This window comes from Leopardus geoffroyi, chromosome A1 (assembly GCF_018350155.1).
Source record: "Leopardus geoffroyi isolate Oge1 chromosome A1, O.geoffroyi_Oge1_pat1.0, whole genome shotgun sequence".
NCBI lineage: Eukaryota > Metazoa > Chordata > Mammalia > Carnivora > Felidae > Leopardus > Leopardus geoffroyi.
The window spans coordinates 198,932,468-198,955,212 of record NC_059326.1 but is presented as its reverse complement, the minus strand read 5'-3'; the positions used below and the strand labels follow the sequence as shown (position 1 = coordinate 198,955,212).

General features: G+C 42.9%; 1 protein-coding gene across 4 annotated transcripts in view; it reads right to left on the bottom strand.

Moving 5' to 3' along the window:
• Positions 1-22,745, bottom strand: part of ARL15 (ADP ribosylation factor like GTPase 15) — a 406,381-nt gene that overhangs the window by 253,848 nt on the left and 129,788 nt on the right. For all 4 annotated transcript variants that reach the window (XM_045438124.1, XM_045438138.1, XM_045438145.1 and 1 more), the window contains one exon: positions 7,452-7,596. In XM_045438124.1, coding sequence (XP_045294080.1) covers positions 7,452-7,596 — 145 coding nt within the window. The remainder of the gene's footprint in view (positions 1-7,451; positions 7,597-22,745) is intronic.

Genomic DNA, 22,745 nt, shown 5'->3' with positions numbered 1-22,745 from the left:
ACACACCCCTGCTCTAAGCAACAAAAAGAACCAGGAAGTACAATTGTACACACCAGTCTTGCCTATCCGGAACTCCAGAAGGGCCTAGGTTTTGTGGGTCCATGGATAACTTCGAATCAGCTTGCTTGGCTCTCCTCAGCTGCCTTTCTTCTCCCCTTCCTCTGTCATCACCAATTTGTTTCTCTAACCTCTTACCCACCTTCATTAGCTATAGTGAACACACAGAGTCAACCATAAGCATCTACCCCTTCTCCCTTATATCCCTTACTTCATGCCTCTCATTCCCAACACAGCCCCTCCTTCATCATCATGGAGTCCTTTCACTGAGTTATATGGAACCTCAGCTTTGTTAAGAAAAGTCTTCTCTAAGCTCCAACATTTTCTTGCACGCTTTCTCATTCTCCTTATACTAGCCAACAAAACTTTTCCTTTCCATAACAGTGCTACTCAGGACAAGTGTGCATTCTTTACAATGCTTTTGGACCATTTCACCATAGTCACCTCTTAATAATTTTCCACCTGAAGTTGTGGCATCTGCTTATACCTGGGACCTCTACATTTCCATTTATCAATTTTCAGGGAGTGTGGTCATCTATCTGAATGAATTTAACACTTGCCTAACATTTATCCACCATATTCTTCCCGTTTCTATTGTTATGGACAACATTCTCCAAACGTTCCAAATGGAATTCGCCATTCTCCCCAAGAGTATCCTCCAAGTTTTTAGATCTCCCAAATTACCAGCTCTGATTCGCATCAGCCATCTAATATATTGATATAAAGTTATACATTCTATCGAATTTTCTACACAGATGATTATGTCATTTGCAAATAAAGATAGTTTTACTTATTTCTTTCCAATCTGGAAGACTTTTCTTTTTCTTGCCTAATGCCCTGGTTAGAATCTCTACTACAATATTGAATAGAAGTGTTGAGAAGAGAAACCCATGTATTCTTATTCTTGATCTGAGGAGGAAAGAATTCTTCCACCATTAAAAATGACAACTGCTGGGACGCCTGGGTGGCTCAGTCAGTTAAGCGACCAATTCTGAATTTCAAGTCAGGTCATGATCTCGCAGTTCATGAGTTTGAACACCTCCTCAGGTTCCGTGCTGGGGCTCGGAGCTGGCAGTTTACAGCCTGCTTGGGATTCTCTCTCCTCTCTCTGACTATCCCCCACTCATGCTGGGATCTTAAATAAGCTTTAAAAAAAAAAAAAGTATTAACATCTGACATGTGGGTTTGGCTTTTCCTTTTAGGGCTCCATCAGTTTTTGTATATTTTAAAACTGTTTAAAAGTTCTATAAATGTTTAGTACTCTTATATTCTGTTGATTAAAAGATCCCATTATAAAATAAACTTCTTTATCCCCAGCATTATTCTTTGCTATAAAATCTACCTCTTCTGATAACACAGCCACTCCAACTTTGACTCCTGTTAGCATGACACCTGTTTTTCCCAACCTATTTGTGTCTTTATATTTAAGATTTGTTTCAAGTCTTATATAGTTGGGTCCTGTTTTTTGTTATTTTATCTAATATCGATTTCATTCCCTTAATTGAGTCTCAACTATTTAATTTGCTTACTGATGGTTAGGTTTGAGTATATCACCTACTGCTTGTTTTCTATTTATTCCATCTATCTTGTTCCTTTCTGTTTTTGTTTGTTAATTTTTGTTAATTCCATCTTATACCATGTGCTGCTTTGTTGGCTGTCACTCTGTTAATTTTTGTTAATTCCATCTTATATCATCTGCTGCTTTCTTGGCTATCACTCTGTTATTTCAGTGGTTGTGTTAGGGTTTATACTACATGTTTTATCACAGTCTACCTTCAAGTGCTATTATAATCACTTCACATAAAAGAACCTTACGAAAGTCTACTTCCCCTTTTCCACTATGAATTTTATGCCATTATTCTCCTGCATTTTACTTTTCACATTATAAACTCGATATACTGTTTATTTTTTTAGAGAGCGAGCTCCTGCAAGCAGTGGAGGGAGAGCGAGAAGGAGAGAGAGAGAGAAAGAGAAAGAGAGAATGAACCTTACTTAAGCAGTTTCCATGCTCAGCATAGAGCCCCACACAGGGCTTGATCCCATGACCCTGGGATCATGACCTGAGCTGAAATCAAGAGTTGGACGATCAACCGACTGAACCACCCACGTGCCATGTTATAGAGATTTAAATAAGAACTAAATTTTATATGACTACCCACGTGGTCACCATTTTCTGTACTTTCCCTTTCTTTGTATAAATCCAGATTTCCATCTGGATTCATTTTTCTTCTGTCTAAAGGACTTCCTTTAATACTTCTTTTAACACTGGAAAAAGTGTAACAAGAGTAATAAAAAGTACAATGAAGACGTTTTTATGTTTTATCTTTTTCAAAGATATTTTTGCTGGGTATAGGTTGATAATTTTTTTCCTTTAGTATTTTAATGATGTTGCTCTGTCTTCTTGCTTGCCTTGTTTCCAGTAGAAATCTGATGTCACTCTTACCATTGTTCCTCTATAACACCCATTATCTACTTTTAAGGTATTCTGTTTTAGAGGCACCTGGGTGGCTCAGTGGGTTAAGCATCTGGCTCTTGGCTTTGGCTCAGGTCATGATCTCACGTTTTAGGAGTTCAAGCCCTGTGTTAGGCTCCACCACTAATGGTGAGGAGGCTGCTTGGGCTTCTCTCTCCCCCCCCATCTCTGCTCCTCTCCCACTTGCTGTCTCACACACACACACACCCACACACACACACACACACACACACACACACAAAGCAAAACCCACAAATTTTAAAATGATATTCTGTTTAATTCAAAGTTCTCTAGAGAAACAGACCAATAGTAGGTTTATGTATATACAGAAGGATATATTCTAAGGAATTGACTCAATTATGGAGGGTGGCAAGTCAGTATCTGCAGGGTAACCTGGAGAACCAGATAACAGCTGATGCTTCAGGTCAAGTCCAAAGGCTACTTGATACAGACTTCCTCATTGCTGGGGGGGTGGGGCAGTGGTCATCTTTTGTTCAATTCAGGCCTTCAACTGGTTGGATGAGACCCACCCACATTATAGAGGACTGTCTGCTTAACTTAAAGTCCACTGACTTAAATATTCATCTCATCCCAAAACACAAACATCCAGGATTGTATATGACCACATACACGGGCACCGTGGCCCAGGCAGGTTGACAATATAAAATTAAGCATCATACTTTATCTCTGGTTTCGAGCAACTTTATCATATGTCTTTGTGTAGTTTGCTCATATCTTGTTCTTGAGGTTTAATAAGCTTCCTGGATTTGTTGTTAAATTTCTTCAAGTTTAAATATGTTTTAGACGTCATCGCTTCACATATTTTTTTCTGTCCCTTTTTCCACCCTTTATGTTCACAGACTTCAATGACCCATGCTTGGGGACTTGGACCTGTCCCACAGTTCGTGTTGCTCTTTGCATTTCCCATTTTCTCCTCCCTCTCTCAACACTTTGGATGGTATCTAATACTAATGGCCTTCAAAATTATTACTCTCCTCTTCTGCAATGTCTAATCTGCCATGAATCCTATCTGGTGCATATTCATCTCAGATACTGTTGTACTCACCACTTTATATGGGTTTTTTATAATGGTTTATATGGGTCTTTTAAAAATTTTCCATGTCTCTACTTAACTCTATGAACAGATGGAATTCAGCTATAGTAACAGTTTTAAGTTTTCTTTGCTAATTCCTTTATCTGTGTCAGCTCTGAGTCAGATTCAATTGATTTTTCTTCTCATTATAAATCATGTTTTCCTGCCTCTTTACATGCCTGGTAATATTTGATTGAGTGTCCAACGTTGTAAATCTTATCTTAGGTGCTGGGTAATTCTGTTTCTGTAAATCCCATACAGCTTTGTTCTAGGATGCATTAAAGTTAGTAGCAAACAGTTCGCTTGAGCCTTTGGTCTTAATTTGATTTCTTAGGTGGGTCTAGAGCAGCACTCAGTTTTGGGCTGATTCCTGAGGCAAAAGCCTCCTGGTACTCTACCCAGTACCTTTTGAATTATGACGCTTTCAGTCTGGCTAGTGAGAATAGCCATAACTTTTAGCCCTGTGTGAACACCAAGCCATCTTTCTCTACTCTTTTCAAGCGTTCCTTTCCCTGGCCTTGGGTAGTTTCCTCATGTGTCTGCATTGAATACATTCCTGGTTACTCAAGGCAGACCCTCTGTAGATCTCTAGGGTTCTCTCTCTTCCTCCCCATTACCATGTCCCATGAACCCTAGCTGCCTTGGTCTCTCCAACTCTTAGGTCTATGTCAACATAGGGAGTCCACTGAGCTCTACCTCAGTTCCTCCTGAAAGTGTGCCATGGCCTAGGAACTCTCTCAAGGCAGTAAGCTGGGGCAAATGCGGGGCTATTCTCATTGGTTTCTCATCTCTCAGGGAGGACCATCTTTTGTTGCTTGATGTTCACTCTCCTGAAATCTGTTGCATATTTTGTCTGTCCTCCAACCCTCTCCCCCCATGTACTTCAAGTAGGAGGGTAAACCCATTCCAGTTATTCTGTTTTGACAGAATTGGAAGTCCTCACTCATTCTTACTGTCACTGCCTTCTGTTGAGCATCTTCTTCTTTCCTTCTCTGTTCTACCATTACACCTCTGTCCACAGCACCTCTCCTTGCAAAAACAAATTCCCCAGACACTGCTTTCTCTGTTGCTGTTTACTTTCTTGAAAGGGTGGTCAATGTGCAGTCTTAACAAGGGGCCAAGGAATGAAAAGCAAGGTCTATACATTGTTATTTCCTCTGCTCACCACTCCCTCATAGCTCAGGCTGGTTTCTACTCTGACTCTGCTGAAAGTGTTCACTGATGACCATAATATCGCCACACCCAATAGTCATTTCTCGGACTTGAGGCTGATGATTATTTAACTCCAGTTCTTTTGGCCTCTTGTTCCTATTTGCCTATATGATACCATATAGAACTGCCTGGCTTAGAGTCCCTGTCTTGTGCAGATGTTAGAATGTAAGTTCAAAGTGTAGAAATGTTGATCTGTTCTGTTGACTAATGCATACTCAGTGCCTAAATCAGTAGCAGTTGTGTAATGGGTATTCAACAAATGTGGAAAGAATGAATGATACATAGTTGGTGCTTAGCACCCTCCTGCCTTGTACCACCATCATCCCTCGACAATCTCTTTCAAACCCACAGATCAGTTGCCTCTCAAATCCAGATCCAAACTCTCTCTAGTCAGCTTATCTTCTGGCATTTGGATCATTGTTGAAAGTACTGCCAATGCCTCAAAATTAGCATGTCCAAAGCCAAACTCATCATTTATCTTAAAATTGCCTGTCATGTTTTCTCCACTTTTTACAATTCACTCAATCACTAGGCTAGAGACTTAAGGCACACATGATTCTTTTCCCTTCCTTCCTTTCCCTCTCTATTACCGGAAGTGATAGTTGCTCTTACAGAAATCAATCACATCTGCCTCTCATTTTTACCATCAAGCATAGCACATATCACATGGTCTTAAATACGCAGTAAATATCAACGGTTTGTCATTAGAAATCTTATCTTCCTAACCTGGGTGTAAGCTTCTTGACATCAGAGACCTTCAAAAAGGTCTCCAAAAAGTCACTGTGCCTGGTTCAAGATAATGACAACTCATAGAAGCTTGATATCCAAAATGTTAGCCAACTCAACATCTCCTACATCAGAAAACTCAACTAGCACACAAGGTTCCCATAAAAGGAAAATGTTAAAAATCTAGTAGAAATAGAAAAATTATTGCAATTTACAATTGTAATATTTACAGGTATTTTCTTTTACATTATAATTCAAAACTGCTTTTCTAGCAATAGTATTTCTGATTTATACCTCTGATAAGTGTACACTTTGTGTTTCTTTTTTCACATTTTAGGGGAAATTATTTTGCTTGAAAAGAATTACTGAATTAATAAGGTTTGCATAATTTCATAACCCATTTCTCCAAAGATATCCACAATTTTACCAACAATCAGCCAATACTACTCTCATCACAAATCCTAAGTCTTAGGGATGACTCAACTTCATTTGAAGCCTTGAACTGGGACTCTACCTCTATCACTAGCTGTGTGACCATAGCCATCTCACCATACCTTTGAGCCTCAGGTGATTTAAAGACAGAGTCTGGAAAAAAGAGTCTTACCTGCCATGTAAGGCCATTATGAGGCTCACAGAGATAGGATACTTTCTGCAAAAACAGACTCAAATTACTATGGTCTCTTATTCACTCAATAAACACTTGGAGCTATGCCCAAACCTTATACCACATTCGGCATGTATAAAGCCAAATATGATGCTCTAACTGTCCTTAGGGGCTCACACCTCAGGCTGAGGAGACACACGTGTAGATGGCAGTGTTGCAGGCAGTAAGTGACAGAAACATGGACGATGCACAGTGGGGGACAAGGGGGTGCTCAGTTCTCTCTTGGGGAAAAGGAAAATAGGAACAGCTTCACACATAAGACCATGGCTTGAGCTCTAATCACCCTCTGTCGTCTCACCAATTATCACAAACCCCTTCCTCTTTTCTTCATCCTTTAACCAAGCTAGGTCTCTATTGCTTTACAGGCCCACAGTTTCTCATCTATAATTCTAAAATCTGAAAACCTCCAAAAACCTAACTTATTTGGTGGCATACGTGACCCAAACTGATGTAAGGCTCTTCTCGGTCTCAGTATTTTTCCTACTTGTCAGGAAATCCTAGTTAATGATTCCATCACTCGCCCAGCACCTCAACCAGGACCTGAGTCGTCTTTGGCTTTTTTCTCTCACCTTCCAAACCCAACCAGCCACTAAGTGTACTCTCGCTGCCTCTTCCTCATGGTGGGGGCGTGTCGCACACACTGTGGCATATTTGGCGGCATCCCTGGCATCTACCCGACAGAAGACAGTGGCCCCCTCCCCTAGGTGTGACAACCCAAAGTCCCACCTGATTGAGAACCACTACCCAGACAGACTTCTCGGCCACGTCTGGAAACAACATAACCTGATCAACGGTTCCTGCGCTGACTACCCTCCAGATGGGAACTATGAGGAAAGAAGACTCAGACTCCATCAGCTGCGCTGTTCGGGGAGTATATGACCGACTCAAGTAGGCCAGAGTGACTCTTCAAGGGGGACTAGTACTCTGTGAGGCCGAGATTAAGCCATTTTGTTACAGTTCTAGAATTCCAGGTTTCTGCATTAGTTTGTATTAATTTCTCCGGAGCTTGACTTGTTCAGGGGCATTGAAGTATCTAACGAGAGAGATACAGGGTGTAGCCATTTAATGCCACTCACCACCCCCAACTCTATTTTGAAAAACGGAACATCCAAAAATAAATAAACTGACTGACGCATTTAACTACAAATAAAGGGTCCCACAAAGAGCATAAGACACAAGACCATTTGGAGGATGAGAAAAGGACAGAAGTCGGGCACAGTACCCACCTGTGGTCGACACGACGTTCTCGGGACTTTCACTGCAGAGCTTTGACAACAGACTGGTCTTGCCAGAACCTGTGAGGCCTATGCAAACCAGGTCATACTCAGGTCGTGCGGGTGGTGGTCCCTTGCAGCAAAGTGCTCTAAAACACTGCCAAGAGAGGGGGAGAAATGTGGCTCTTTTAAGTAAGACTGGACACAAAGCTTAGTAACATTCGCAATGACTAAGTATTAAGAAGTAATTAAATAACCTATTCGTTTTAAGAAGCAAAGGTAACTTCAGGGTGGAGAAACCATCTTTTTAACCAGTGTTCCAAGCTAACGTTCCCAGGAATGAGACCTACAGGGACTTCACGGCTCCCCTCCTACTGTCACTGGCACCCTGCAAAGGGCAGGACATCATCGCTCAGCTCTCCTACCAAAAATGCACAGCCTGAATCTAAGCATGAGACAACTTCAGACAAAACCACGCTGAGGAGCACTCCACAAGATGGCTGACCTGTTCTCTAAAATCTCAAGGTCTTACAAGTTGAAGAAATGCTGAGGAACTGTTCTAGGTTAGAGAACACTAGAGACAGGGTAACCAAATGCAATGCCTTCCGGACTGGACCCTGGACCCTTGGGACAGGCGGAGGAAAAATGGCAGAAATGACATGGGGACAAGAGGTGAGGGCTGACTAGAGGCTGCACAATTGTTCACAGGGTTGCAGAGGGTCTAGGTTCCTGAATTTCATCATTGTACTGTGCTGATAAAAGGAAAATCCTTGTTCTGAGAACACACATTCTGAAGTATTTTAGAGATGAAGGGTCTTGATGTCTAATTAATTGGTTTGAAGAATTTCTAAATCTATGTCCATCGTCAGCTCTATACAGTGAGGAGTGTGATAGAGCAAACACGGTTAAGATGTTAATGACCAGAGAAGCGGAGAGTCATAAGAAAATTCCTTGTATTCGTCTTTTAATTTTTTTTTTAATATTTCTTTATTTTTGAGCAAGAGACAAACAGAGTGTGAGCAGGGGAGGGGCAGAGAGAGAGGGAGACACAGAATCTGAAGCAGACTCCAGGCTCTGAGCTGTCAGCACAGAGCCTGATGTGGAGCTTGAACTCACCAACTGTGAGACCGTGACCTGAGCTGAAATTGGACGCTTAACCGACTGAGCCACCCAGGTGCCCCTATATTTGTCTTACAACTCTGGTATTATTTCAAAAATAAAAAGCTTTTACAAATCATTAAATTGAGCCCCTGTATCTACCTCTGCCATCTTGACCCGTGCCAAATTCTGTTTCAGGTCAACTGACCTCAGGGTACTGTGAACAGTTGTACAGTTTGTGCATGGCAAGATCTGTTTGCTCTCCAAGAGTTACAGGCAGGGGGATTTGGGAGACTAGAAATTAGGCAGTTTATGATCTTTCTACTTACTTGACAATCATTTATTAGGGGCCAATTATGTGCCAACCTGTAGAACCCTCAGTAATTCAGGAGAGAAAATGAGGGACAGGTGGGGGAGGGAGACCTATTGATTGCTAGATCATCTGGAGATCCCAAGAGAAAAGACCTATGAAAAGTCTGTGCTAATTCTCATCCAGATAAAATCTGAGGCCTAATTGGCTCTCATAAGATCAATTTGACTATTTCTCTCTCATACTTCTCATATCCAGTTAGTCAACAAATCCTGTCCATGACTCCTCTGAAAGAGCTCTAGAACATGCCCACTGCTCTCCAGTCCAAGCCACCATCACCTAGACAATATCAACATTCTCCCACCAGTCCTGGGATATTCATTCTTGCCCTCTCCATTCTCCATGAGGCAGCCACGATGATTTTTTTATAAAAACAAAATCTGATCTCATCTGCTTAAGCCCCTTCCGTGACTTCCAACCATTCTAGGATCCAAACACTTAGGACCTACAAGGTCTTCCAGAATCCGCTCCACCAACGTGCACCACCCCCCCCCCCCAGCCTCTTTTCAGGTCACTCTCCAGCCACTCCTCCCTCACTTTGCCCCCAATCGTGACAACCCTCTGGCAACTCCAAGCACTCCCAGATGCTGTTCCCTCTTCCCCCAGATCTTAGCTCAGTGGACTTGTCAGCTTTTAGGTCTCAGCTTCAGCACCACTTCTCCAGGGGCACCTGATCTGTTTCTATGAGAACGTGAGCCATTTCTGTCAAGCTCTCACACACGTTTGTCAATTCATCACACAATTACAGTTTCCTATTCATCACCAAACTGTGGGAACCAGACCTCTCCATCTTCATCCCAGTGTCCCCAGGGCTTTGCGGAAGACATGGCACATAATCTACCCTCAACGAATAAATGTTGAAGGAAAAACCCATGACACTGAAAGTTCACCTAAGGAAAAAAAAAGAAAATGTAAAGGCTAATGGGAAGCTTGATCTATGTTCTCTTGGGGCCCCTCACATGTCAAGAAAAAAAGTATCAAACTAAGAGTAACCCTTGACCCTTTCACTTTACTTCAATGCCATAAGTTAGTCCAATTTAAGAGTGATTGCACTGTACAGGGTCTACTTTCCCAGTATGAGAGAGCCTCTTTTTGCCCCCAGTACACTCTTCCTTGGCTCTTAAGAGGTTCTCCCTACTTCTGGTAAACAATTCTAAGATCATCTAATCCATATTCTTCACAAATTAAACTCTAATCATATTTCCTGTCTTTTCAAGCCTGAGGAGCCCTAATTGTTTCAGTCTGCCGGCATACAGCAATCCCTCCTGCTCCATCACATTAGTTCTGTTCTTGGCATTACTTGAGTTCCATTATGTCTTCCTCTTACAAGATTAATGACCACAACTATAAACAGCACCCTAGATGCCAGCACATCACATCCTGGATGCGTACGAAGGCTGGCTGATACCGTCTGACATTTTGCAAATTTTATCTGCGAGTGCCCTGGACTCACGGGGAACTTTCCTAAGGGGCAGATACGTATTTGCATGTATCTACGTATTCCCTCAAAGAGGACCACTGGCTAGCCGCTATTTACTATGTCAGACAACACCACCAGTCACACTGTGGTTTCTCTTATTGGGCTGCTTTGATCTTCACTGGGAAAAGAGAGGAGACCCGATTCCTGCTCCAGACTGCCGCTTTCTTGCTCAGCTTCTCTCCTAGAATTCTCTCGGGCCATCTTCTAGAGGGGGACTGGACCAACTTTCCAGGTCCAAACAATCAAATCTTAAATACAGAATAAAATTATAGGTGACAGCTCGCGATCTGGCTCTGTTTTTTTTTTTTTTTTTTCAACGTTTTTATTTATTTTTGGGACAGAGAGAGACAGAGCATGAACGGGGGAGGGGCAGAGAGAGAGGGAGACACAGAATCGGAAACAGGCTCCAGGCTCTGAGCCATCGGCCCAGAGCCCGATGCGGGGCTCAAACTCACAGACCGCGAGATCGTGACCTGGCTGAAGTTGGACGCTTAACCGACTGCGCCACCCAGGCGCCCCGATCTGGCTCTGTTTAAGTTATTCAAATGCTAGTATTACTCAACGTACTTTGGCCAGAAGTTCTAAAATTTCACCTTTATGTTTTTGTTTTTAATGTTTCTTTACTCTTGAGACAGAGACAGAGAGACAGAGACAGAGCATGAGCAGGGGAGGGGCAGAGAGAGAGGGAGATGGAGAATCTGAAGCAGGCTCCAGACTCTGAGCTGTCAGCACAGAGCCCGATGCAGGGCTTGAACTCACAAACTATGAGAGCATGACCTGAGCCAGAGTCAGACACTTAACGGACTAAGCCCCCCAGGCACCCTCACCTTCATGCTCTTTTTAAAATCCAAAATGTAAAAATGTTTGCAGCCAAACTCAATATCTGTATCACCTGTTAATTTTTCTCTAGGTCACTAAGGCACTTTTGGCATGAAAAGCAATTTAGCAGTGACACTGTACTCACACAGATCTTTCCATCTCCTCTAGGTTCTCCACAGTGATGGTTAAGACACCTAACATGACATGTCTCCTCTCCCCCAAATCTGTTTCCTGAATTCCAGGCTCTGTATTTTCAACTGTTCTGGAATAACTCAAACTAAATGGGGGGGTGGGGGGGGGGGGCTCCCCCCACCACACACACAAAACCACAGTCTATGGAAATCAGGTATTTTGGAACATAAAAGGCACAAAGGTTAGACTGACAATCATTACAAGATAGAATCTTTGAAATAAATCACAGAACCTTTGAATATTTATTTGAAATAAATAAATCCTATGCTTGGCAGGAGTAGTGTCAGATTTTGAGCCAACAAAATAAGGCTCTTAAAAATATGCTATTTCAAACGGGAAAAGAATGTTCGTGTTTTTTTGAGTCCGTTCCTAAAAACTCTACAGTTTTCACTTGTTTTTCATTTTAAAACTTAATGAAGCTTCAGATCTCATAGTCCATTTACTTAAAATTACTCATTTTGGCCTCTAGACTATACTGTACCCAAGTTCATTGTGTCTGTCTCCTAAAGCAGCTCTTGCATTGTTAAGAGTAAGCCCCTTTCACTGCCGTACAATGCTAAACACAATGCCGTCGGCAGTCCTGACAGCAAGCGGCAAACTCAGGCCCCATTCCCAGGCCAGACAGTGAGGCATTGTGTGGCTCTGTTCAGCCTCCATAAACCTATCCATGCTTCAGTTTCCTCGTGATTAACCAGTAATGTTTTAACACTATCTGCCACTTCCTTTCTTCAGGAGGACGTTAGGAGGCATCAGTTCAATGCATTTTGCTACAAGAAAGGCACCAGAGCGATACATCACTGTTCATCAGGAGGCTCGTTTCCCTAAGGCACCCTAGGTGACAGTCGTTTCCTCGGGCAAGGGCCTGGCAGCCCACCATGCAGCCCAGACACTGGCACTTCCCTTGGCCAGGCCGCAGCAGCTTCCAGAGGGCTCCATCCCCTTCCAGTCCAACCCAAGACACTAAAGACACGCAACCCTTGGCCCTTGCTTGCAGCAGGGAGAAGTCTGCATTGTAACCATGGTGGGGGGGAGGGGGGGAGGGGCGTGTGCAAGCAAGGTCACGGTCTCTTGTCTAGACTGCTTCAGTTCACAGGTCTTCTCACACAGGGTCTGTTATGACACGTTCCTTTTCAAAAGGACCCAGTGTATCTCTGATTGTGCCAGGGCGCAGGATGTTTCCCCTTAGCATAAATCCACAAGCTTCTACCAATGTCGCACGTGAGGAAACGCTGTGCCAAGGTCTTGAGAGAGGGCAAAGTCCGGAATCACCAGTAATATCTATGTCGTAGACTTTGGACAAATCATATAATCATATAATCTTTAGCAGAAAGGCAGATTAACTAAAAGGCATAAGCAAAAACCTTAGCAATATTTGCTTAAAGGAGGCTGATGACTTGTACTGCGGGGGGCGGGGGGGGGGGGGGGGGGGGAAAGGTGGGAAGCCAAAGATTAAATTGCAAAGATTAAACGAGGGCTTGTATTTCAGATAGGTGGCCTAGCACCAAGGCAGCAAGATGATCTTAAGATGTCTCCGTTTCTGTTGGGGACAGCGTCAGACGTTTTGGTAGGTCTGGCAGAGCCCCGTACATAATAGGTACTTAGCAGATAACTACTCCACAGATTGGCACCATAAAGCACTAATGAAGCACTTAACTGTGTATCTCCTTTCCCTCTCCATCTCCCCCCTTCATGACTCCAGCTACCCTCCAACTCACTCACTACGTTCCTCCAGCTGTCTGAGCCCCCTCATGCTCCGGTTCTGTGCCCCCCGAAGAAAGGCTCTTTCCACTCCTCTCCTTGGCAAATTCCTAGTCAAGGTACTGCTCTGATGGTACTCCTCTGAAAAGTCTTCTCTAGTGACCCCAGAGAGCTAATTCCTTCTTTCCCTCCTTGGTTCACGACACACACTTCTAGCACGGAAGTATCAGGCCAGGTGTTTTTTGTTGTTGTTGTTTTGTTTTCCTAACAGTAAGAATTAAGCAGATGATAGAATTCGACACATCGACTCCAAGAGCTGTTCATCCTTGGTTCAAAAAGTTGCATTTTACAGCTACCAAGGGTGGCCAGGCCTGAAAGCAGAGAAGCAGAGAAGCAGAGTTGTCCTACAACATGTCAATTCTGGACAGAGTCTTACTCAAGATCCTCCCCCTCTGGCACCGGCCCTTGCATTGCCAGTATTTCCTACCATCCCGTGTCCTTAAGTCCCTAGCCTTTGGGAACATGGCATTTGTTTCAATTGATGCTCTGTTTTTCATCATGAATACAAGATTTTATTCTGAGCATGATTTCAATTTGATTGAAGCTCTGTACAGTTGCTGGAAAATTTTCTTCAGTCAGCTTGGGGACTTCCCCCAGGGCCATGCAGTCACTGCCTGAACCCCACACTATCTCCTCCTTATTTAAATACGGGTCTCACCAAACAAAAACCAGAGTTCCTATAGCAAATAACCAAGTCTTTCGGTGGGGTCCTAGGTGGGGCCTGGCACTGCGCTCCATAAATGCTTCTTATATGAACACAACACTCATTAGTTGGTACCTAAAAGCAAGAGATAAGTCACTCGTAACCTGAAGTGGATTTATTTCTTAGTTTGGTTTTAAAACCAAAAGGAGACACCTGTACATTCTGACCCTCGCTCTCTTGCAATGAAAGAAGTTTTTAAAAGGAAGTCCATTTCTAGAAGTGTTTTCTAATACTAAACATGTCCAAATAACAAAATATTTAGTGTTTAAATATCTAAAATTATAGGAGTTAAAATATTTTCCAAGTGCATAATAGTCAAATGTGGGTCTGTCTGTGGAAAATACAACCAAAATTTGTCATAACACGTTGGGGCGCCTGGGTGGCGCAGTCGGTTGGGCGTCTGACTTCAGCCAGGTCACGATCTCGCGGTCCGTGAGTTCGAGCCCCGCATCAGGCTCTGGGCTGATGGCTCAGAGCCTGGAGCCTGTTTCCGATTCTGTGTCTCCCTCTCTCTCTGCCCCTCCCCCATTCATGCTCTGTCCCTCTCTGTCCCAAAAATAAATAAACGTTGAAAAAAAAAAATTTGTCATAACACGCATAGCAGCTATCGAAAGCTTCTGGAAAAGACACGAGGAAGGACGGCTGTCCCTAAAACTTAAAAACAAATCCAAATGCTACTAATAGCACCAGATAGAAGTGATATGTGTGTGTTAACTCACTCCTTGAATGACCCGTTGAGAAAAGCGCTTCCCCCTTTAAGATGGGGGAAACTGAGGCCCAAAGATATTAAGTAACTTGCCTCAGAGCGGCCAGGATTGGAAGCCTCTGACACCTGAGTGTGCGCCACGTACGGGGAAAAGACATTACACGCATCCTGTGTAGAGGGCACCACAGAGATGTGAACTTGCGACAGCTAGCAAGCGACCGAGCTGGAGCTCCCACCAGGGCTGCATGGCTCCAGAGTGCCTACTCATGTCCCCTCAGCCTCGGTGCCACGTCTGGAGTCAGGGATCAGAGCCCCAGAAACGGGGTGTCTCGGTAGTTTCAAGGAGATGAGAACTTTGAAGAAGTTTGCCTCTGTGAGAGAACAGATCCCTGGCAGAGGAAGGGGACGATGCAAGCCTTGACACTGCTTTCCTTGCACTGTCAAGTTTATTGCTCAAGGGCCTGCATCTTCCTCCCAGTGGAGCCGGGGGACCTGCTTCCTCCACGGCTGACTTAGGGAGGAGGGCAGGCGGAGAGGGGACCGGCTGGGAGGGAGGCGAGGGGACCCTGAAGAGTTGCTGGCTTCTCTCTCCTGCTGTCGGCCTCTTTCACTTAACCATTTTTTGTCCTCTGGCAAGGACAAAGCTTGTCTATTAAGAGAAGCCCACGCTGCCACAGAGAATTCTGATTCTAAGCACGGTAGCAAGGGGGGGGGGGGGTGTGGAGAAAATCTCTAAATAACAGTCCCCAAGTTTCCCCCTTAAAATATATGTGTATGTCAACTATACCTCAATAAAGTAAATACATAAGCGAATACTAAAAATAAATCAACTGTACTGGGGGAGAGTATGGAGAAAAATACACGAATAACCTGGAATGCGTAGAAATACACGTGAAGGAGATAAACCGTAACACGCAATCTCTTGGCTAATCCTTTCCTTCTGCTTGCAAGAAAAAGGAGTTTCAAATATGCTGCAATGTCTTGGAGTAACTAGTGGTCCTTGCAAACAAGTGAAAAAAATGTAAATTCACACGGCACCTATAGCAATAGAAGAAGCCAGGGGGTTGGGGGGGTGGGTGGAGCTGGCTGTGAAGAGGCCCTTGATCACCAGGCAGATCCCAGGAGAAGACTCTTCGCCACGTCACAAGAGCAATCCACTTTTCGAGGTGAAAAATCCTGTGGCCCTTTAAGACCCTAGTGGGAAAAACAATAAATTGTTTTTACAGAAGATGGGTCAAACCTTTCGGCCATGTGGGCTGCTCCGGGCTCACTGATGAAGGCTTTGGCCCAGAACTGTCCCAGGGCTGAGGCTTCTGGCCAATACATCACACTGCCTCGGGACACGAAGTCTGTCTTTGCCTTCCCCTTTGTATTTCTCAATCCACATTCCTTTTTGGGGTGAAATACTCCATTATTTCTGCTTTGTTCTGGTCTGTCTCCTGTCTCTGTCCCTATTAACTCGTGGCAACAAAAGAAACAAACAGAAGCAGGGGATTTCATGCTTAGCAGCTACAGACACTGGCTTCGCGGCTTTGCAGAGGAGCAGACATCGGAGACCCTGAATGGAAGACAGTTGCTGCTGTGCTCAGCCAGACCAGGGGCCCACGTGGCTCCCCGCCTGTGCATCAGTCCTCCTAGATCAGCGGGACTCACAAGTCCTGCTAAGAGCATCTCAAGACGAACCAGAAGTAGGGTTTTCCAAGTTAGGGCATATATCTGATAATTAGATTGAAAGACTGTAATTCAAGATTCTCCTATATTCCTAGCTCTCTAAAATTTCAGGACTTCTCATATTGAAAATAGATCAAGATTTTTTTTTTCCTTAAACTAAAACTCAAAAAGGTAGCTAAGTAGAAGATAAGGCTCTTATTTTTACTATGTAATTCTTCTCTTATAATGGCTACAAGAAATATCTCGTTTTTAAGTATCAATTTTTTCAAATAACATAATTATACAATAAAACCAGAAATAAATTTCCCAGGCATGACTTTGGGTAAGGAGACCCAAGCTTTCTATGCAATATTCACAAACATACCCTAATTAGGGCTTAACCTGGGTCAGTTTCAGACCATGTATTTTTTATTCCTAAAGAACAAAGAAAGGGGCGCCTGGGTGGCTTAGTTAAGTGTCCGACTCGGGTTCAGGTCACGATCTCATGGTTCATGAGTTCAAGCCCTGCAACAGGCTGTTGTCAGTGTGGAGCCTGCTTCACATCCTCTGTCCCTGCTTCTCTCTCTGCCCCTCCCCCGCTCATTCTCTCTCTCAAAAACACAGAAACTTTTTTTTTTTTTTTTTAAAGAGTGAAGAAACACAAAATTCAGCAGAAAATTAAACAGATTAATACATTTTGTATCAAACCTCATTTTTGGTCACTATCTGAATAGAACATTTCTAGATGCAAAGTGGGGCATAAAAATATATAATATTCCTTACCAAGGGTATTTTTCTATCCTCTGTACACTTAGGAAGAGTCAGGGAATGAAGACATTTAGAAAGAGCTAGGCTCCCTAGGTAGACCTTCAAGTGGGTTTAACCATCCTCTGAAAATCCCCGGGAAAGATCCCAACAAAGCAAATTCTCTCTGCTCTTGGTGCTTTTAGAACTGGAGCCGGGGAGCCTTCTAACAGACGAGAAGCAAAACAAACCAAAAGCAAGTGGGTTTTCTAGAAGCCCCTGACAGTGGACATCTTATTCCCGTATTTTGGGCAACAACAGAGCATTCCTTTACTTAGTAATCTTTAGGTTCCATGAAGATGGACCTCAGGCCTACATATCCCATCAGTCACCAATCTCTGCTCATCCGTCCCACTCCCCACTCGGTCTCTGCCCTCTCCCTGCAGCCCCCTGGCCCTCAAGCCTTTGTTCAAAACATCACTACTATCTCCTAGACAACACAGTCTGTTCTCCTAACCTCAGGTTTACCAGACTCCAATTAAATCTCCAAAATGTGAACAAAGATCTTTCCTAAACACATCGAGTCGTTCCCGTGATTTCAAATCTTTCCAAGACCACCTAGAGCTGTCAGGATAAAGTCCAAGTTCCTTATTGAAGCAGATAGGGTCTTTATGATGTGGACTTTGCCTTCATTTGCGATCTCTAATGGCTGTTATAATGATTACAAGAGATAACGGTTGTAATGTTTGTAAGGCACCTAAACCAGGGTTCCATGCACAAAACTTAAAATTGTAAGTTTATAATACATAGGGGCTATTTTTCAACCATATACGTGACCTCCATGCCAGTCCTACAGATCTATGTGCACAGGTCCCGTTCCAGTCTGTTTCGTGCTCCAAGGCCAAGGAGTTGACCCTCTGCCTACACATCATTCTCCACTATCTCCCTCTAGCTGGCTCCTAGTCACCCTTCAAAATTCAGCTTGATAATAATTTCTTCCGAAAGACCTCTGTGCCCTCAGTCTGATTCAGATGACCTTCTTTAACTACCTTAGTGCCTTTTCTATTCTACCATCCTAACACTTACCATTCTTTGAAGTTGATTTCTAGTCCAGCTTCCCCCACTAGGACTTCGAGCACCTGAATATAGGTACCACTTCTAATTCCACTTTGGAACTTGAATGGCTGAGACCGCATCCACCATGTGGTAAGATGAGATCCCCACTTAATTAAGTCCTCATGGCTTTATTAAGTGCGAGGTCAGACAAGCCTAAAACTGAGCTCCACTGGGATTTGGAGAAGTTACTTCACTGATCTCTGTTTCCTAATCTAGAGAGTGAGGATCATCTCACAGATTCTTGGGAGTGGTCAATGAGGTACCATACCCCACATGCTCAGAACAGTGCTCAGTCAACAGGTATTGCCATCATGACTTATTAGATTTTTCACTTCGAGGAAGGTTTTCCTAAAAGGAACTGATTTTTCTGACCAATCAGGATCCTTCACAGAGTAAAGATAATTCAGGGTCTGGATTTATTTTAGTACCCATTTGGTCAAAGTTCTGATATGATATACCAAATACCAATGGTGACTAAGGACCAGTAGACGGTCCTTTGGTTTGCTACAGTAACAGCTATTAAAAGGGACTGTGATATAAGGCAGAGTGAGACCACCACTGTTTTTTTGTTTTGTTTTTTGTTTTTGTTACCGGAGAGGAGGAAACTCCTATAAAACAGCTTTTAAACATTACTGGTGTATCTTAAGAGCTAGACCAATTCTCTGAATGTCAATCTCCTATGTCTATGCAGACCTAGACAAAAGCATAATAGGCAGAAGAGGGTCTGTAAACCCTGCGTGTCCTCAAATCACGTTGCTGTTAACTGCTGACAGAGACGAATGTTTACTATGGTCTAGCGCCGAGGAGCCAATACAGTGAACGAGATGCGATCTCGCCTCGCACATCAACACACGTGTCAGACAGATTCTGACTGCAGAGTCTGAGCAGGTGGGGAGAGGAGGGCGCACAGCTGGGGAGCTCAGATCTACAGCTGAGCTGGCAGCAGCGGTAGTTCAAGCCATCTTCTCACCTTAGGAGCTGGAATTAATCTGAGAGTTATTTAAAGGTGTGTTTTATTAAAGAGGCACTTTGCGACTACTGTCAAACTTCACAAATGCTCAACACAAATTAAGGCAGCTCTACTTGAGGTCATTGAAGATATCACCAGATTTCCTTCAGCACCCGCAAATCACTGATCAAAAATGAAGTACCAACAAAAGTAATCTTCTGTTCCCTCAGAATATTAGAAGCAGCACATGGACTTAATTTGTGCTAGAAACATTTTGATTTATTATTTGCTCTGTTTTATTCCCTGGAATATAGGTGTGAATGCCTTAAATTATGTCCCCGTATATATCATATAGACAATACAGGTCCCATTTAAACAGAATGCTGAAGATCTCAGAGGGATTCACGGGCCTGACAGATTTATCTGGAGTCTTACCAAATGAAGTCTGGTCAATCACTTTCTTTGGCCAAGGAAGGCACCAACTCCCATCAAAGGAGGTCTCAAGCTACCCAGAAAATAGGATAATGGAACATCCTAAGTGTTTTTTGAAAGGAGTGTCCTTTTTCTTTTGTACCAGACAGGATTCTGGTGGTAAACAGAAGGATAATGATAATTCACAGAATGGACAAGAAGCTGAAGAACAGGAAGAACCCAGGCAGCCCATGGCAGTGACATGGCAGCAGCTGCTACTTTAGGAGTCGCCCCTGTACCAGCTGCCTGGCACCCTGCATCCACTGCTGTTGGGAATGACCTCTGACTGCCCCAGCCAGGTGTCCCTGAGCATCAGGCTGGAGCATCCCACCAAACGAACCTTGGCATCATGCTGGGGTCCTGGCTGCCAGGGAGCAGAGAACAAAAATGGCTGTCCCCTACCTTCAGCAATGAAAGGAGGGAGCCCTGACACCAAGCTCCTGTGGGATTACAAATAAAGCATTCATTTGTAGGGCAGCCAAAACCAATACCAACCACAATTTTGTCCTTTGGCCCAACGGACAGCAGACTTTTTCTATTATTACAATTTAAAGACAGAAAATACAACAGCATTTGTTGATCTTCCAATTCCACGGACTTACTCTGAAAGAATATGCCAGAACTTTGGGAATGGCCAAGAAGAGCGAGTCCAGCTGACTCAAGGAAGTGGGCAGGATGGGGGCTAGTGGAAAATCGGGCTTGGATTTTCCCGAGCAAACATGTTTGCCTTCTCAATGTCCCACTTATGTACTCAGCTGTCTTCTACATGCATTCTCTGTCTTCCTTCCATACTCGCACTGATCAATGATTACATATAGGAAGATGAGGGCTGGCTGTGTATGTGTAGGAGGCTAATGCCTGACACCTCTTATGTCCATACTTGCGTATCTTTGCTTTCCTTTCAGCTTTGATATCTTGGTGGAAAATGGGATAGGGCAGACTTGGAGATGTGCAGGTACCTAGCTTTTGTTAATTAAAAACAACAACGAAAAATCAGGCAGTCATCTGTGCCATAGCTGGTCACTAGGAACACAGACACAAACTCCTTAAGGATGTGTGACTGGGCATTTTTGTTTTTTGGTTTTTTTGTTTTTGTTTTTGTTTTTTTTTTTTAAAACAGACCATTCTGGTTTTCAACATATTTGTCTAATATATAATCCTTCCAGTCTCCCTTTTCTGATTTGCAAATCACAGCATAATTGTGAAGCAACTGTTACAACAAAAAAACTACTCATCTGGAACATGCACAGAAAAAAAAAAAAGGAACAATCATTTATGGTTTGCAAAAAATTAAAAAATCTTGAAACCCATGGTCTTTGGCTCACAAATTCAGCTTTCCCAAAAAAGAAGAAAATCTGAATGCTTGCAGTAAACTAGCATGTTAAAAAAACAGTATGGGGAAGGAGGTTGGAAAGAAAACAGATAAAGGCCTGTTGTTGTTGTTGGGGTTTTTTTTTTTTTTGTTTTTTTTTGTTTTTTTTTGTTTTTTTTTTGGTAAGGACATTTTGTCTCATTTGGTGAATCTGTGGAAATAATTTATTGCATTCTGTACAAGGAATTATGACTCCACCTGAATGGACTCTACTTCCCCATGGCTCTCCATAAGCAAGAAAGGGTATACTCATGACTGAATCTAGTGTTAGAATCGATTTTATAATTACAATAATAGTGGATACAAAGGTCCTCCAGGGAATTGTGCTTGGACAAATTAGAGACAGTGTTGGCAGAGATAAAATATTCATCACCAAAAGAGTACATAAAATGTATCTGAGAGGATCAGGACTCATCTGGGAATCACAAGGGGAATAAGACATCACCAGAAAAATCCAAGTATTCTCGGCTACATCAAATTCTGAAACAAAGAATTTCAGTCTTAACTAATTCTGGATTTAGTGAAGTAAGACCTCACTGTTACTTTATCTGATGGCACTGGGGTATGGTCGAGAATAAAAAAAAGTCCTGAGATTTTCTTAATTAGGAAGACTTTCAAATCATCTATAAAATAAAAACCACAGCTCTCTTCAATCCTATTAATTTTCCATAATTTCCATAACCATTCCAAGTTGGACATTTCTATTCACCCTCAAAAAGTACAGAAGATACAATATCTTAAACCGTGAGATTTTGAAATGCTACATTACACAATGTCAAATCACGTATTTTGTTTTTAAATGTTTATTTTTGACAGAGAGCGCACGTGCGCACCCACAAGCGGGGGAGGGGCAGAGAGAGAGAGAGAGAGAGAGAGAGAGAGAGAGAGAGAGAGAGGAAGACACAGCACCCGAAGCAGGCTCCAGGCTCCGAGCTGTCAGCACAGAGCCCGATACGGGGCTCAAACTCACGAACTGCAAGATCATGACCTAAGCCGAAGTCGGATGCTTAACTGACTGAACCATCCAGGCGCCCCTCAAATCACATATTTGTTATATGCTTTCTTGGGTTTTTATTATAAGACATACCTAGTCCTTCTCTGAAAGAAATGAGAAGCGAATGGATGAAGTAATAAAAAGAGATCCAATAAAATCTGATCAAATAGGAGCAAAGGATATACTCTAAATTCAATTCAGGTTAAGGTGGGATTTCAAACTTTCACAGAACAAGGTGGGAAAGGCAAGAGGAGTTAAAAGGGGAGATCAGGTAGCACTAAATAATCACTACATCTTTGACTTGATACAGGACATGGCTTCAGGTCCAACTGCTACCTCTAATACTGAAACTCTCCTGAATGTCAGCTTGAGAATTTTCTATACTTACATTAAAAGGGCCAACATTTATTTCACTTAAACAATGAGATTTCACAAAGATTGAAGATTTAGAAAACCAACCACCCAATACTAAAAATGTCAACTGCTAATAATTACACCTTAAATCTCTTCGGTTTTAGCACAATTTCTAACAACTTAACAGTCAAATTATCTGGTCATAAAAAGGTTATTAGTTCACAAGACTTCTGGGCTAACCTTCCAAGACCTCTGCCTGACTAGTAGAGTGTTTCAGGAGACCGTGGTACCCTAAGGTGTGATGGGGGCATCATTGCTCAAGGGGGGAAAAAAAAGGTTAGAGACACAGAAAAAGGGTCATAAACCATGAAGAAAAGTGGAATTCAAAGATCTCTCTAATAGGAAATGGACACCAAATGTAGAAAATATGTGAGGGGAAAAATAACTAAGGTCTGTCCCAGAAATAATGTACTGTAGGCTTTACTAGCCTTTGTGCTGGTGTCTTCTGTGCTGGCCTGCCTCCGCTCTTC